Here is a 17,782-nt window from a genome sequence, read left to right on the forward strand (position 1 = left end):
ACAACTGGTGCTATCAAGCAGTTGTGATAATAAATCTGTCACACTTTCAGCTAGTTTAGCAAGCTGTTCCTGTTCTGATACCATGAAAATTATACCCAGATGCCTTAAAATATATCTTACTGCAAACTGGGCAACCCAATTTAAGCTCCCGCGTCCGGCCATCCTGATTTAGGTTTTCCATGATTTCCCTAAATCGCTCCAGGCAAATGCCGGGATGGTTCCTTTCAAAGGGCAAGGCCGACTACCTTCCCTGTCCTTCCCTAAACCGATGAGACCGATGACCTCGCTGTCTGGTCTCCTTCCCCAAAACCAACCAACCAACCCAATTTAAGCACACACAAATTCCTTTTCAAAAGTGTATTTTACTGAGTAATAGTTTTAGCAAGTTTCGTATAGGAAAAAGTAGTCGTTACTTTGGATGGTTTTAACTCTTTACCTCATGGGGGTATCCAAGTTACCCCAAGGAAATTCTTTATTTATAATTTATCAGATTTTGCAAATAATGGACTATATTTTTTTGTATTTATCCATTGAAATGTCTATTAAGAGAAAAAGAAACATTATATTATGTCAGGTGATAGTCCAGTCTCAGAAGCCAGAGACAGTGTGTAACGATTCATGTAGAATGTTACTTAAGTTTCTTCTGCCTGGTCCATTGATGAATGAATGGAAAATTTTCATGCTTCACAAAGTTTATTCACATTAATTGACATTTGAACTGCACACTCTTCATGTGAACAAAACACAGACTGACTTCACTGATCTCTTTGACTTCCAAAAGTAACTTTAAAACTAGACTCACAAAACAACAACTCGACTAACTCTCAGCCTTGCTGCATTGATTTATGTAGAATTTTAACAATAGCTTCCAAAATAAAGCATTATTAATTTTGTACAATTTTGATGTAACAATTAAAATTTACAAAACGTAAAGAAACTGATGTTACAGCCGAATAAGGTATAAAATACAATATTCAGTGACAGTCTTTTATAATAATATCTTTAGTTTTCCATAAGAAAATCATTCTGAACTTGAGTTGCTGTATCCGATTAAATACATAGAACGTACAAATAATACCTCAAGTTCTGGAAATTGAGAAACTGTGAGATGCAAACAGTTGGAGAGTTAATTAGGAATGTAATTACAAAGAATATTAATTACAGAGGAAGACATAAAAATAAATAACAAATGAAAATACATTGCTTGGTAATAACTATTAAGCTGTTTGTCAAGATAGTGAGGTCTAAGGTTACTGGATTTTTAGATTGAAATGTTGTTAATTAGAAGCTTTGATATTTCATGCTAACATCTCTGCAGTCTCTAGTTATTTGTTTCTAAGGACTTACTACTTCAATTTCCTTGATTAGTTACTTAATTTAGTATATGTACTTAATTTTATCAATGACAACACTCCGCCAATAATTACGACAACGCATGTCCTTCCAGAACATTCCACACGCCTTCGCAATGAATATCAAGTTTTTTATCAAATAGGACAGAATGATATGTATGTTGTTGTTGTTGTGGTCTTCAGTCCTGAGACTGGTTTGATGCAGCTCTCCATGCTACTCTGTCATGTGCAAGCTTCTTCATCTCCCAGTACCTACTGCAACCTACATCCTTCTGAATCTGCTTAGTGTATACATCTCTTGGTCTCCCTCTACGATTTTTACCCTCCATGCTGCCCTCCAATGCTAAATTTGTGATCCCTTGATGCCTCAAAACATGTCCTACCAACCGATCCCTTCTTCTAGTCAAGCTGTGCCACAAACTTCTCTTCTCCCCAATCCTATTCAATACCTCCTCATTAGTTACGTGATCTACCCACCTTATCTTCAGCATTCTTCCGTAGCACCACATTTCGAAAGCTTCTATTCTCTTCTTGTCCAAACTATTTATCGTCCATGTTTCACTTCCATACATGGCTACACTCCATACAAATACTTTCAGAAACGACTTCCTGACACTTAAATCTATACTCGATGATAACAAATTTCTCTTCTTCAGAAACGATTTCCTTGCCATTGCCAGTCTACATTTTATATCCTCTCTACTTCGACCATCATCAGTTATTTTACTCCCTAAATAGCAAAACTCCTTTACTCCTAATCTAATTCCCTCAGCATCACCAGATTTAATTTGACTGCATTCAGTTATCCTCGTTTTGCTTTTGTTGATGTTCATCTTATATCATCCTTTCAAGACACTGTCCATTCCGTTCAACTGCTCTTCCAAGTCCTTTGCTGTCTCTGATAGAATTACAATGTCATCAGCAAACCTCAAAGTTTTTACTTCTCCATGAATTTTAATACCTACTCCGAATTTTTCTTTTGTTTCCTTTACTGCTTGCTGAATATACAGATTGAATAACATCGGGGAGAGGCTACAACCCTGTCTCACTCCTTTCCCAACCACTGCTTCCCTTTCATACCCCTCGAATCTTATAACTGCCATCTGGTTTCTGTACAAATTGTAAATAGCCTTTCGCTCCCTGTATTTTACCCCTGCCACCTTCAGAATTTGAAAGAGAGTATTCCAGTTAACATTGTCAAAAACTTTCTCTAAGTCTACAAATGTTTGCCTTTTCTTAACCTTTCTTCTAAGATAAGTCGTAAGGTTAGTATTGCCTCACGTGTTCCAACATTTCTACGGAATCCAAACTGATCTTCCCCGAGGTCTGCTTCTACCAGTTTTTCCATTCGTCTGTAAAGAATTCGCGTTAGTATTTTGCAACTGTGACTTATTAAACTGATAGTTCGGTAATTTTCACATCTGTCAACACCTGCTTTCTTTGGGATTGGAATTATTATATTCTTCTTGAAGTCTGAGGGTATTTCGCCTGTCTCATACCTTTTGCTCACCAGATGGTATAGTTTTGTCATGACTGGCTCTCCCAAGGCCATCAGTAGTTCTAATGGAATGTTGTCTATTCCCGGGGCCTTGTTTCGACTCAGGTCTTTCAGTGCTCTGTCAAACTCTTCACGTAGTATCTTATCTCCCATTTCGTCTTCATCTACATCCTCTTCCATTTCCATAATATTGTCCTCAAGTACATCACCCTTGTATAAACCCTCTATATACTCCTTCCACCTTTCTGCCTTCCCTTCTTTGCTTAGAACTGGGTTGCCATTTGAGCTCTTGATATTCATACAAGTGGTTCTCTTCTCTCCAAAGGTCTCTTTAATTTTCCTGTAGGCGGTATCTATCTTACCCCTAGTGAGACAGGCCTCTACATCCTTACATTTGTCCTCTAGCCATCCCTGCTTAGCCATTTTGCACTTCCTGTCAATCTCATTTTTGAGACGTTTGTATTCCTTTTTGCTGCTTCATTTACTACATTTTTATATTTTCTCCTTTCATCAATTAAATTCAATATTTCTTCTGTTACCCAAGGATTTCTATTAGCCCTCGTCTTTTTACCTACTTGATCGTCTGCTGCCTTCACTACTTCATCCATCAGAGCTACCCATTCTTCTTCTACTGATAACTATGTGGATGCATATAAAAAAAGTGGTATCGGGCATTTCATATGAGTCCTGGGGGAGGCCGTACCATTATAAATGGTCATGTGTGTGTGAATTGTGCTTTTGTGTGTGTGTGTGTGTGTGTGTGTGTGTGTGTGTGTGTGTGTGTGTGTGTGATTGTTTTCTACTTTAGAAGCAGGCCTTCTGGCCAAAAGCTCAAAAGTATAGCAATCTTTGTGTTTGTGCATATCTGTGACTCAACATCTCCTCTATACAATGAGTAGCAATTTATGTTTTTAATAACACTGTTGTTATTCCATCCTGGATTTTGCTTCATTTGATTTTCTCCATATGTGAGCCTAAAACATAGTATTAATAGAGCGCAGTGGTTATTTGTAGCACAGGAGATGATGCAGAACGGGTACTGGGCAGACCTGTGACCCTCCACTGCTACCATAAATTGAGGCACTAAAGTTGTCTGTATATTATTATTATTATTATTAGTAGTAGTAGTAGTAGTAGTAGTAGTAGTGAATTATCTTTTTTCCAAGAAGGTTCTTTATGTTCTTTCGACCACTTTGGTCTGTACTGTTTTTGTTTTGATTGCTTTTATGTTTATTGTCCTTTTATTATTAAAATTTCATACATAATATTTTACTTAACAGCCGGCATGGAATAAACAGATGAGACAGACACAGCCGTACTACAGACCTCAGCCTCAGTCAGCATATGGGACTAGCAATTGTAAGTATCACTTATGATTTGATAACAGATAAAAACTATTAATGTGTTGGATAATTAGAATTTAATCTTTTGTCATTGATGTAACAAATTTAAAATGGCCTTAATTTGTACAATCTGTAATCTAAAATTTTGATGAGGATTGTAGTCATTTTGCTTACGGCTCTTAAAAATATTTTTTGTGATTGCTGTTTTGACATCTTGTCATTTAGAAGCTTGCTAAAACCTAACATTGTCACAACATTAAATACAATGAAATTAAATGTAAAGTAACAGTGTTAAAACTGAAAAAGTGAGTAGTATTTATGTGCATGTTAAAGCTCTTTTACTACATTAATTCATGACATGATGTCACATGGTTTCCAGCAGTCTGAGTGTATGTCGGTATAATTATACTTGCACTTCCACATACCATATTGCAAGCACAGAAATAACATTCTACTTCCATAAGAATAAAACTTATATTCACAACACACACAGTAATAAATCACTCATGTAGCCAACTTATTGATTGGATTATAACAACATTAAAATGACAAAGCTGTAAACACACAGATTGTGAGCTTAGAAATGCAAACAGAATATCTGGAGTCAGTGATACGGCTCCTAAGATTTATATCCAAAGTGGACGAATTAAGGAGTATATAGTAATGTAAAAGGAATTATGTAAGTGAATGCAGAGTGTGTGTGTGTGTGTGTGTGTGTGTGTGTGTGTGTGTGTGTCATATATATTTTGCATTCACTGTTTTACTTACATTATTCCTTTCACATTACTGTAAACTCCTTGTTTCGTCCACTTTGAAGTGACTTACCTGGTCATGGTGAACAAAACCTTAAAAACCACAAATGTAACAGGGACAAAAAACATTAATGTAAATGACAGGCAGAAGTCCACATGATTTTGTAATGAGAACACAAATAAGAAGGTGTAAAAGCAGGTATTATTTAGAAACAAGTATAGCATGACCAAGAATACGTGCCAAGATCAACAGTGCATAAAATTTCACCAGTATCTAAAATCACGATTACCATCTGGCAAGAAGTTTTGAATGCAAACTAAGTATCTCCTATTTTCGAGTTCAGTCTGTTCATTTAAGATATGTTGTAGCTGGTTTCTAAACTTGGTATAAATTGTAATCCCATCTAAGTAATCAAGCGATCTTCTTTTCCTGCTTCGGTGAAGAAATAGTGAATCTTCAGTGTGATTCAACTTGGCTTTGATCATCTGAAGATGGTTCCCAAATGGAGGTCTACAGTTGTCGCTGGGGTTAATGTGTTCACTAAATCTAATGGCAAAACTCCTACAGGTTTATCGAAGCCCATTCATACTTTGGTATTCTGAAACTGTCTAGCTATTCTGTCAGACACAGATGTGTTACTAGGTAAAGACATGTATAGTGTTTTAACCTCCTCTTCTAAGTCTACCCCTGTAGCTCACTGGTCAAGGTGTCTGGCTGGTATGCCGAGGACCCAGGCTTAATTCTTGATACTGCCATGGATTTTTTTCTTGGTGGGAGGTTTGGAATGGGTTTAACTCAGTCTCACAATGCCAGCTGAGGAGGTACTTGAGTGAGACATAGCGGCTCCAAGGTTTACAAAGCCAACAACAGCCAGGAGAGCAGTGTGCTGACACCCAACTCTTCATACCCCATCCATGTAACATGATTAGCAGAAGGTGGCATGGCAATTGGTCAATGGGCCAGAGTGCTGAATCTTTGCTTTCCTTCCTTCTTTCTTTAATGGAAACTCATCAGTTGGCCTGTTGCTGTGTAATTTTTTGGCAAATGTTTGTGATGGTTATAGCAAGAAGAACATTTCCATTTTCGTTTGTTTATTATTGACTTGGTGACATGGTTGATGTATTACAAATACAAAGATTTCTCAGTTTATCGCTCGTCATAGATCTCGCAGTCATGTATAACTCATCCGCCTTTCGCAGTACTTTGTGTAGTTCCAAAATACAACATTGTGTTACTGTTATGATTCCATATTAAATTTAACTATCCGTAACTGGCTGGTGGAGCCAGGTCACAGGCCAAAGAATGCAACTGGTCGTAGCATCTCAAATAAGACAATGACTAGTAAAACATTGTGGTTTCAACATCAATCTTTGTGCCAAGTACAGCTTTACATTATCATCAAGAGTATAATCGTTGTCATGTAACTATCTAGCAGAAACATCTGGGGAGGGGGAAAAAAAAACTTTACGGGTACTGCACCACATTGAGTTTCAATTACATTAAAAATATGAGGTAACTGGTCTAGATGGTTCAGCTAAAAAAGAGTCACAATGCTTCACAACAGTGCATGTCACAACACTCATGGTGGACCAAAATTTTCGTTAAGACATTATTCCCTATCTACTGTACTTGAGTAGGGACAGCACCCTTCATATATTTGGCATGTTTGCCACACCATACTCAGCCTTCACAGAAATTGTAAACCTTCAAGCAAGTGGCATATTTGCGTGGGTTTTTAAGAGTACAGTAGGAAGGATATTGTAACAGCAGTGTCTTTACTGTCAAAGGCCAGTGGAAATTGCAGAGAGGTGTAACATGAACAGTTTTAAACATTACTGTATTGTACAAATTGTTATGTATTTCCTACTTTGTAACAAGATATTGTTTTTATTTGTAGATCCTTCGCAGCCTGGTTTTCAAAATAATGCGCCTGGAACATTAAACATGAGTTCTGGTTATATGTACAATACACAACCACCAAATGAGAGGAGAGAGGTAAGTCTTCTTTCATTTTGGCGGTATTTTAGACTTCCCATTAACATTTCTTACTTTCTGTGTACTAGTCGAGAGTAGCTGAGTCAGTAGATATCAGAGAGCTGTTGTTCATCAAATGAAACAAGTCACTAACTGTTGCAAAATTGACATCTTTATGAGGTAGTTGCTCCTCTGTTCACAATATAAAATGACGATGATGTGAAAGTGCAGTCTTTAAGAGAGAGAATTATTTTACCAGGTGAACTGTGTGGCTAATTTGTCATTTTAACTACCCCTTCTATAACATTCCTACTGTTTTATATGTACCTTGAGGTAAAAATAAGTATATAAGATTTGTACTAAATTTCAAATCTCTCAATCACAGAGAATGTGGCTAAATCATACTGATTACTCCATTTCATAATTTTGCTCAAAACTTGTGTCCATAGCACAATAGACCATTAGCAAATAGCGATAGAAATTAGATAGTAATGTTATGAGAAGGAAAGTTTCGACTCACCATATAGTGGAGATGTTGAGTCGCAGATAGGCACAACAAAAACACACTCACAATTAAAGCTTTCGGCCATTAAGGCCTTCGTCAACACTAGACGCGTATAAGTGCACGTGTCCCCCCCCCCCCCCCCCCCCCCCCCACACACACACACACACATGTGAACGCAACTCACACATACAACTGCAGAACTGCAGTCTTGGACAGCTGAAACCACACTGTGAGCAGCAGCACCAGTGTATGATGGGAGTGGCGACTAGATGGGGGTAAGGAGGAGGCCGGGGCTGGGAGGGATAGTGTGGTGGGGGGAGAGGTGGGGGGGGGGGGGGGGGTTAGCGGAAAAGGAGAGAAATGAAGTGTCAGCCACCCCCACAATACTATCCCTGCCCCAGCCTCCTCCTTACTCCCTCCCAGTCGCCACTCCCATCATGAACTGGTGCTGCTGCTCGCAGTGTGGTTTCAGTTGCCTGAGACTGCAGTCGTGTGGGTGAGGTGAGTATGCATGTGTGCATGCATGTGTCCAGTGTTGACAAGGGCCTTAATGGCTGAAAGCTTTAATTGTGAGTGTCTTTTTTGTTGTGCCTAACTGTGGCTCAGTATCTCCTCTGTATGGTGAGTAGCAACTTTCCTTCTCACAATATTGTTACATTCCATCCTGGATTTTCCATTGTTTGTAGAAATTAGTGTAGAAATGAGTATGAATTACCACTTTGTTTGGGTTTGTAGAGTTGAAAGAGCTTTAGACACAGTTCAAGCAGTTGATTCAACTTCTGTTAGTTTATTCGAGAATATATTCCTCAAAGCAACAGCCACAGTTTTATTTTGTCAGGATAGTGAGAAATTTTGGATTGAAAGAAGAGGTTGGCAAAGAGAATCCGAATCACCAAATCAGTTCTTAGCTGTTTCAGAGGAACTTTTCAGATCCTTTAACTGGGAAAATGAGGGAGGTGTATGTGTTAATGGGCCATAATTGAATGAACTTTATTTTGTAGATAAGATTGTACTGTATGCTTTTAGTGCATATAAACTTCTACAACAAATGAAAAAATTTGTTGGTATTAGCGCATTGTGTTCTAACCAGCCTTTGCTTGGAGTGAACAAAATTGAGAATGGAGTTTCAATGAACAAAATTCTTTATTGTGGTAAGAGTGTCTACTGAACAGATTGGCCAGGCAGTTATTTCCTAAGTTGAGTACAAATCTGAACATTTAACTCGTTGGTGAAATGTTCTGAACGTACATATAACCCAGGAAGAAACAAGTCAGAAAAATGATCATTGACACTGTACCCCAGAGTGACAGACATAATCACAGAACGTAAGAACATGGAACATACAAAGTGATATAAAAATTCACAAGCCAAAGAACAAACAGTACAAGAGAATGTAGAAACACATAGTGAAACACAGCTCCCCTAGCAGTTGCAAGGTTGCCACATGTTCTGGAAATCAAGGAATTTCAAATCTGTCAGTGAAATAACAGAAATATCAGGGAAATTTGAAAAAAATGAAAACTGGAAAAATCTTATTTTTTCTCTCAGTAGATGGGATTTTTTTAAACTGAGATGTCGGGCATCGTCGCTGGCTGGACGCAGCTGAGTATGTGCGCCAGGTCCCTACTCCCTCATTCTTACTGCTTTTCCCCTTTGTACCACTCTCACTCCCCTCAGCTTGCAGTCAGTTCTGCCATCATTTCTCGCCACTAGCCTAGCAGCTGCCAACAAGAGGCAAGGAGGCATGAGGAGTGGTTTCTTTGGATCTGATTATCAGAGACTGTTGACACAGTGGCTGGAGACGTCAGTCATGTGTGCACGAGTTGTGTCTGAGTGATTGTGTGTGTGTGTGTGTGTGTGTGTGTGTGTGTGTGTGTGTGCGCACGCGCAAGTCAGAAAAATGATCATTGACACGCACGCTCTTGTTTTCTGACAAAGGCTACGGCTGAAAATTTGGTTGTGAGAGTGTGATTGTCTTTTCTACATGTCTGCAAGGCTCTGTGATCATCTTTGTGAGTTGCTACCTATCCTCATTAGTATTGATTCTCAGAGTATTTGCACAAGTTATCTGTCGCAGATACCTGGCCACATGAGTGGATTTCCACAATGGTCCAAAACTGTAGGCGGTTTCTGCAGTTTTATGTAATGGATCGGGCGTGCCGATACGAAGCCACTCGGTTCCCACTAATGTGCAAGCCATGCCCACCGGATCTAGTCTCACTGATCTGCCCGCAGGTCAGGTCTGATTGCGTGTGGTGTAATGTGGTGGATTTTCATGGTTTCTCCAGGGATCCAGGACTGTGGTGCTTCTTGGCAGACCAGAGGCCACGGGTGGTGGATTTTTGGAATTGCGAATGTCTCACCTCAAGTACATTGTATAGTGTGGTGTTTTATATTCATTTTATTTATTCTAGTACATTTTGGCACTTCAAAAATAATTTATGTATTGGAAAGTAGGGGCGATAAGAAGAAGAAAATTGTGGCAGTTGCTGGCGGTTTGTATGCTATGTGCTCATGTATTTCTCTAAAGAAAAATCACACAATAGCTGTAAAAGAAGAGACATAACACAGTGAGTAATAACTGACAATAATGACTGTAGTAGAACCAACATTTAATTAGTGGTCACATTCAGTGTTGGTTTACACAACTCTTCCCTGCCTTATACACTTTTTTCAAGTGGCCTGCCTTTTACTGAGGTTATTTCTGAAATCATTAAAGGTATTTTAGATCTGTCTTCCGACTCCAAGGAAATGCGTATTTTTGTCACCAAATATGTCTCTTTTCTATTGAAATAAGATGCAACAATGGTCTTAATGAAACACCTATACTATTTAGCTTGCTTTCTCAATCTAAAAACAGATCATTACAAAAGATGTTGATGTTTGTACTTAAGATTTTTGCTCACACGGGGGAGTTTTTGTCAACTTACGTCTTTACTTATCCATAAGATATCAAAATTTGTCAGGGGAAAAATGCTAAAACTTGTCTGGAAATCAGGGAAATAACAGGGAATTCCATTTGCGGAAATTTGTGACAAGGTTGTAGTCTCAGTGCTGCAGGTGGTGGCTCTTCTTTGAACACGTAAATAAGTTTGACACAGTTAATGGTGACAAACACAGGCTTGCCGTTTAACACAATGTCTAAATTTTCTGTGCATCATCGTAGGACATGGTCCAGGTCACTGTATGGAGGTTGCAGTGGTGGGTTAAGACTGTCTGTTCAAAGCATAACTTGTGTGCTGCTTTCCAAGTTGCAGGACATGTAAGTGGCTGCTGTAATTGCCTGGAGGGTGTGGGGAGACGTATGCATGTGATATGGTCTCTTAATTGTTGAAGGAATTCAGACTGATTTTGAGTAGGTAACTATAGTGAGCTGGCATCAACAGGTTCCCCAGGAAGAGACGCGGCACTTCACTGTAGACTAATTGAGCAGCCGAGGAGCCCAACACTTGCTTATAAGTTGTTTTTAGGCCTAGGAGAACTATCGGAAGGTTGGAAGTCCAGGGTGTACCACAGCACACGAGTGCTGCCTTTAGGGAATGGTGCCATCTCTCGACCATGCCGTTACTATCGGGCCAGTGGCTAGTAGCTATCCACCGACGCGTGTGAGGGGATACTGCAGCACTGGCATTGAAGGCATGTCTGCGTCCAGTCTCAGCAATCCACCTCCATACGTAACCAGACAGAGCGTTGTGACACAAGATGAAAGGTGGGAAGGGCTCCCGAGTGGCCACTTTTGAAGGCTTACCATCAGAAAGCTGATGGGAGAAAAAGGCGATCTCTTCTTTAGGAGATATCACAATATACTGTGGCATCTCCTCATGGAATGTCGACGAGTTGCAGGTCTGATGTGGCATCATTGTTGAATGTTGAAGCCCTTATTCCTCCTCTTAAGCATATGCCATTTCCAAAAAGGCAATAGGGCTCACCGCACTTTGGTGAGTATGTGCTTGGCGACCACGGGGCGCCAGCCCTCGCAGCACTGCTTCTCTTTCAGTGCTGCTTCTCTCTTCTTCTGTCCTTTTCCCCTCTCTTGGGGAGATGTCTCGTGCCTCCATGGGCTCTTGAAGCTCATTTGCGTCGGTTTACTTGTGGGACTCTTCTCTCTCGTACTGTTCTTTCCCTGTATCGCTCTTTCCCTACCCTGCTCTTTTCCTGTATCTCTCTTTCCCTGCTGTTTCTTTCTTTCCCTGCTGTTCCTTTCTTTCCCTGCTGTTCCTTTCTTTCCCTGCTGTTCCTTTCTTTCCCTGCTGTTCCTTTCTTTCCCTGCTGTTCCTTTCTTTCCCTGTCCTGATCTCTTTTTTCCTCTGCTGTGGCGTTTGAGGCCATTCTTTCTTTCCTCCTTTCCTTCTTCTCTTTCCTCTCCTCCCTGTGTGTGCCTAACGGCCACCCATGCGTTGCTGCATAGCAGGAGACTGGGTAATGGGTAATTCCCAGCCCCAGGTTGACATGTAGAGCCCGCATGTACCCCTTGGTACAGTACAGGCCGGGTCGAGGGAGGGGTGATTGCCTGATATGTTACCTTCCTCCTCTGCCGATTGGTCCCTCCATCTGTCATTCGGGAGGTGTGACCTAAGGTGAGGACAATCACCTGCTGGAAGGAGCGCACCATCAGAGGCGCTGGCAATCTTGGGGGACTTCTTCCCAATGACTGACTTTCCATCTCTTTCTCCGAGTGTTTCCCGTAAATGAAAGTGGAATGAGGCTCCTGCCTGAATGTCTCTTCCTGTTGCACCTCGATATCTAGTAGTCTCATGTTTAGACGAAAACCAGACTTTTGCTACTGTTAACCCCTTTGTTATAGAGAAAGGCGTGGATGGCATCACCAGCCCTGTGAAGTCATGCTCTCGTCTCCACATTGGTACTCTGCTTTTTGAAATTGATAGTGCTCTCCAGGCCCAGAAACTACTCAAGGCCCAAATTCTCCATGAACATCCTATAAAAGTGGAGGCTCACAGGACACTTTAACTCGTCCCACAATATTATCTACACCCGGCTGTTGTATGGTTTGACAGAGGACGAAATAACTAATATCTTTCGGATCAGGGCGTTACTGCTGTTCATAGAGTTATGAAAAATGAAGCTGCCGATTTGGTGCCCATTTGCAAATTATTCCTGACTTTCGATCGGTTAACGCTTCCTACCAAGATAAAGGCAGGCTATGAAGTCACCTCTGTGCGCCCTTACATTCCCAGTCTGTTGCGGTGTTATAAATGCCACCAGTTCAGTCATACCAACACTTCATGTAAAAACACAGCCAAATGTGTCACTTGTAGCAGGGATGCACATGAAGGCACCTGTCCACCTCCTTCCCCCCACTGCTTTAATTGTCATGGAGACCATGCTGCTTCTTCTCGTTCTTGTCCCGTCTATCAAGACGAACAGGCTGCTCAGGAGATAAGGGTGAAGGAGAAGGTACCTTTTCCTGTTGCCTGGAAACCGTTGGTGAGCCATAAACAGACTCCCTTCGTTTGGAAGCTGCAGCACCGTGTTAGCCTCTCCCCATCCCATTAAAAACGTGGCTATGCAAACTTGTGACTTACAGCTCAGTTCGATGGTGGCAAAGGCGCCTCGCCTTCAAGCTGACACTCCATCTCCCACTTCCCAGGCTATAGATTCTGCTACCCGTTCTTCGCCCTCACTGGCGAAGATGGTTGCAACGCAGCCAGCGAACTGTCAATTCAAAAAGGAATATTCCCGGAAAGATTTCTTGTGTACCTTGAGTTTGCAGCCATCTGGCTCTTCTGCCATCACCAAAAGTCAAAACAATCATCCAAAGGCAAACCGTCTTCCCCCCACAACAACTCGTCAACCCTCTTGGACTCGACTGTCTCTTCCAACTGACTGACACTGGGGAAGCTCCATTGATCCCCCTGAGTTGATGGATGAAGAACCTCCACATGTGGATTCCAGTGGCTGTCCTCCGACAGCTCGCCCCTAAGCAGCCATCGAGGTGAGTGTTTCTTCTTCATTCTCTGGTGTTCCTAAATTTTATGGCCCTTTTACAATGGAATATCCGTGGCCTTCGGTCTAACAGGGCGGAACTCCAGCTGCTCCTGTGATCACAATGTCCGTTTGTAGTTTGTCTCCAAGAAACCAAGCTATGTCCTCAAGACCATTTTCCTCTTTTTCCATTTTACTTTGTTAACGGATGGACCTTCCACTTACGGCAGTCCTCAAGACCATTTTCCTCTTTTTCCATTTTACTTTGTTAACGGATGGACCTTCCACTTACGGCAGGGATTCTTGCTCATGGTGGGGGTCATGCTACTTCTACGAGATGATGTTTGTCATCATCCTATCGCCTTGCACACCCACCTGCAAGCAGTTGCTGCCTGTGTTTTCCTTCCCGAATTTACCTTTTCCCTCTGCACCATTTATATCCCTTTGTCTTCTGTTGTTACTAGGGCGGACCTGATGCAGCTTGTTCGTCAGCTTCCTCCACCCTTTCTGCTCATCGGTGACACCAGTGCCCATCATCCTCTTTGGGGCTCGCCTGTCGCCTGCTCGAGAGGTTCTCTTTTGGCAGATCATCTTAATTATCTTAAATCTCGTGTGCTTTAACGCTGGTGAAGCCACGTTTCTCTCTGATTCCGTGCATACTTATCCCACGTAGACTTCTCGATCTGCTGTGCTCATTTCACTCGACGTCTCGAATGGTGTGCTCTTTCCGATACTTACTCGAGTGATCATTTCTCTTGTGTGACTCGCCTGTACAATCATACCCTGCCACAGCAGCCTGCTCATTGCAAATTCTCTCTTGCTGACTGGAGGCTATATTACTCCTTGGCAGTTTTTGACCACCGGCCGTTTCCCAGCTGCGATGATCAGGTCGAGCACCTCGTGGACATTATTCTCTCAGCTGCTGAATCCTCTGTCCCTCAGCTCAGGAGTTGAATCCTTTGGGAATGAGCCGAGGTCAAAACGAACACAAACCTGTGACTGAAGCCAAGGTGGTGAGGGGCTCTCCCCATCAGGTCCCGGTTCCTTGGTGGACTGTGGAGTGTAGCAACGCGATTCGTGCCCGATGACATGCGCTTAGTGTCTTGCACCATCATTCTAAGTTAACGAACTGCATCTGCTACAAGCAACTACGTGCGCAATGCCGTCACACTATTAAGGAGAGCAAGAAAGCGTGCTGGATCTCCTTCACCAGCTCGTTCAATAGATTTACTCCGTCCTCTCTCGTTTGAGACGGCCTGTGCCAGCTTTCCAGGACTACCACCCACTCTCTGATTTCTGGTCTGACTGTGGCGGGAAACGTCAGACTGTCCTCTTTAGCCTATATCGATCTCTTGTCCGCTCCAAGTTGGATTATTTGTCAACTCCTCTGCACGGCCTTCTATCTTACACTGTCTAAATACAATACACCATTTGGGGATCCGTCTCGCCACTGGTGCCTTCCGTATTAGCCCTGTTGAGAGTCTCTACGCAGAAGCCGGTGAACTACCACTGTCGTACCGGCGCGACATCATACTCAGTAGGTATGCGTGTCAGCTTTCTTCCGTGCTGGACCACTCAACCTTTGACACTTTTTTTTTTTATGACATTCTTGACCGCCAGTACGAGATGTACGTTTCTTCTCCGCGGCCTCCCGGCGTCCGCTTTCGTCACCTGCTTCAGCAGCTGCGGTTCACACTTCCTGCCATTTTCTGAATGGGGAGAGCCCCTCACCACCTTGGCCTCAGTCACAGGTTTGTGTTCGTTTTGACCTCGGCTCATTCCCAAAGGATTCAACTCCTGAGCTGATCTATTGCTGCAACTTTCTGGAACTTCACTCACAACTTGTTGATAGAATATTTTTGTACACTGATGGTTCGAAGTCTGCCCACGGCGTTGGCTGTGCTTTTGTTGTTGGGGCTGGTAAGTTTCAATACCTGCTTCTCGACCAGTGCACAATTTTTACAGCAGAGCTTTTGCCCTCCATCAGGCTGTTCACTATGTCCGTAGGCACCAGCTCACTCGCTGTGTGATCTGCTGTGACTCCCTCAGTGCCCTTCAGGGTCTAGATGATCCTGATCCAGTCCACCCCATCGTTCGACGGATCTAGGATTGCCTCCATTTGTTCCCGGACGGGGGAGTCCAAGTGATGTTCATGTGGGTTCCTGGCCAAGTTGGTTCCCCTGGAAATACCACTGCTGATGCTGCAGCCAAGGCCGCCGTCCATCTTGGTCGGCCCACCTCTTACTTTGTTCCCTCACAAGATATTTTTACTTTTCTCTATCAGCATATCACATCACTTTGGCGTGACCATTAATGGGAACAAACCCAGAGAAGTGAAACCTCTCGCAACAGCCTGGTCGACTACCTCCCAGCCGTCTCGCCGTTTGGAAGTAATGTTAGCTCAGTTGCAAATAGGACACTGCTGCTTTGGTCACCGCCACTTGTTGAGTGACGACCCTGCACCTAGCTGTCCTTTCTGTAGCCAGCCATTAACGGTCAGATATTTCCTGATCCTCTGCCCCTATTTTAGCCACTTACGCTGCCACCCTCTTTGCCGGACATTTTAGCAGATGACGTGCGAGCTGTGGCTCGCATTTTAAGTTTTTTAAAAGTAGTAATATGGCAAAAGAGATTTGATTTCTACATGGTGACTCTGGTTTCTTGTCGACATCCTTTAGATACTCTTCCATAACGTCTTGATGCTTTAGATTTGTTTTTCCTTCCTTTTTGTATTGAACCTAGCAACGGTTTTTTCCCCTTGCGGTCCCAGCATTCTCTGGTTCTTTACTGGGTGCTTATGACCTTAGATGTTTTGCGCCCGAAAACCCCACACACAGAAAAAAAAAGAAAGAAAACACCGCTGACATTCGAGAGACAGCTACTATGTTATCAGTGCCAGAAATGCACCTTAAGTCCGTAGTGGCTTATAAACTGCAGATGATTGTACTGGTGGGGAGAACAGTTCATGCTATAATGTGTAGAGCATTGGTTTGTGATCCATGTGGGTTGTGAATATCCTTACTTCTATTTGTGGACAGAAGTATTTGACTGCCTCTTATACAGCTGAGAGTTCACAGTTGCACTCCAGTTACACTGATACGAAAACTTGTGGGAAAAATATGGGAGCGATTGCCATGAATCTTCTGACCATTGTGGGAGTACTGTGCTGACTTGCTGGCTTGCGTAAACGGCTGTTCAATGGCTCTTGTAGTACCAGTGCACGGGGTGTCAGCAGTAAAATTTTAGCATGCATAAAAAATGCCGTAATTCATCAATTATCATCAGTCGTGGTATTTTTAGGGTTGCTTCTACCTTTTCTGTCAGCGGAAGCAAGCCTGTAAATGAAATTTGGTGGCCTATGAACGTCACCTCTCTGTACACACACACACACACACACACACACACACACACACACACACACACACTTGGCCACATTCAACACAGTGCTAAAGTGTTTGAGGCACTTTAATACTTAATGTAGTTCCGTAATGTAAGCATCATAAATTTACTTTTAAAAAGTTTGAATTGAATAATTATATCAGTGTCTTAGGAATGTCCTCTCCTGTCACAGGTATCTGCGTATATGCTTTGGCGTAGTCAAATATACTAAATACTGTCACACACTGTCGCATGTAATTGTAATTGTGTTTCAGTGGTACAGGATAGCAGTCGGGCACGGTTTGTGCATTGAGTGTGCGGTAGTTGTTGCTTGGGTCCCAGGGTGCTCCTTTCTTCAGGAGAAGATGATGTGCGGACAACCACAGGCTATTTGATGGCCGGATTTGCCTTCTTTAAGCATTGCATGGAATTTCACTTTCGTGATGGCGAAACGATTAAGTGCCAGTCTGCTGGGCTACAAGACACTGGTGGACCATATGTGGTTTCTACGTGGTGCACTGTGTTGTGCGCCGTGTGTGTAGATGCTCCTGATTGTGCAGCGTACTACTCATCACATGTCTGTATTAGCATGGCTCTATGCACGAATGTGTCGTGGTGAAAACCTGCTTCCATCATTCTGATAATGTTGTCAACCTGCATGATGTTGGCTACATCTCGTAAAATATGATAATGGGCTGGAAGATCAGCTTCTATTATCGGCTCTGTAATGTCGGCAATGGTAAAGTCCCACTTAAACAGGTGGTGCAGTCCCAAATTTAAGTCTGTCCACCGTGTTCCGTCCGTAGACGGATGAGTTGTTCATGGCAGGTAAACAGAATGCTGTCTGTGGTCCACAGTGGTGGACTGAAGTTCTTGGCGCTGAAGTTCTTGGCAGGATGTTTGAGTCTGAACTGGTGTTTATCAGATATTTCTGATCGGATCTCCTATCACTAACAAACAGGAGCCGTGACTCTGTTGGGCAGTCAATTACACCTACTACCAGCTGCCACTGGCATTTGGGTACGAACATAGTGTT

At 42.4% G+C, this 17,782-nt stretch overlaps 1 protein-coding gene across 3 annotated transcripts in view; it reads left to right on the forward strand.

Annotated features, from left to right (window-relative positions):
- LOC126483936 (uncharacterized) overlaps positions 1-17,782 on the forward strand; it is a 138,401-nt gene that overhangs the window by 109,757 nt on the left and 10,862 nt on the right. For all 3 annotated transcript variants that reach the window (XM_050107219.1, XM_050107221.1, XM_050107220.1), the window contains 2 exons: positions 4,131-4,209; positions 6,844-6,941. In XM_050107219.1, the coding sequence (XP_049963176.1) occupies positions 4,131-4,209; positions 6,844-6,941 (177 nt within the window). The remainder of the gene's footprint in view (positions 1-4,130; positions 4,210-6,843; positions 6,942-17,782) is intronic.

The sequence above is a fragment of the Schistocerca serialis genome, chromosome 6, assembly GCF_023864345.2.
Source record: "Schistocerca serialis cubense isolate TAMUIC-IGC-003099 chromosome 6, iqSchSeri2.2, whole genome shotgun sequence".
Lineage (NCBI taxonomy): Eukaryota > Metazoa > Arthropoda > Insecta > Orthoptera > Acrididae > Schistocerca > Schistocerca serialis.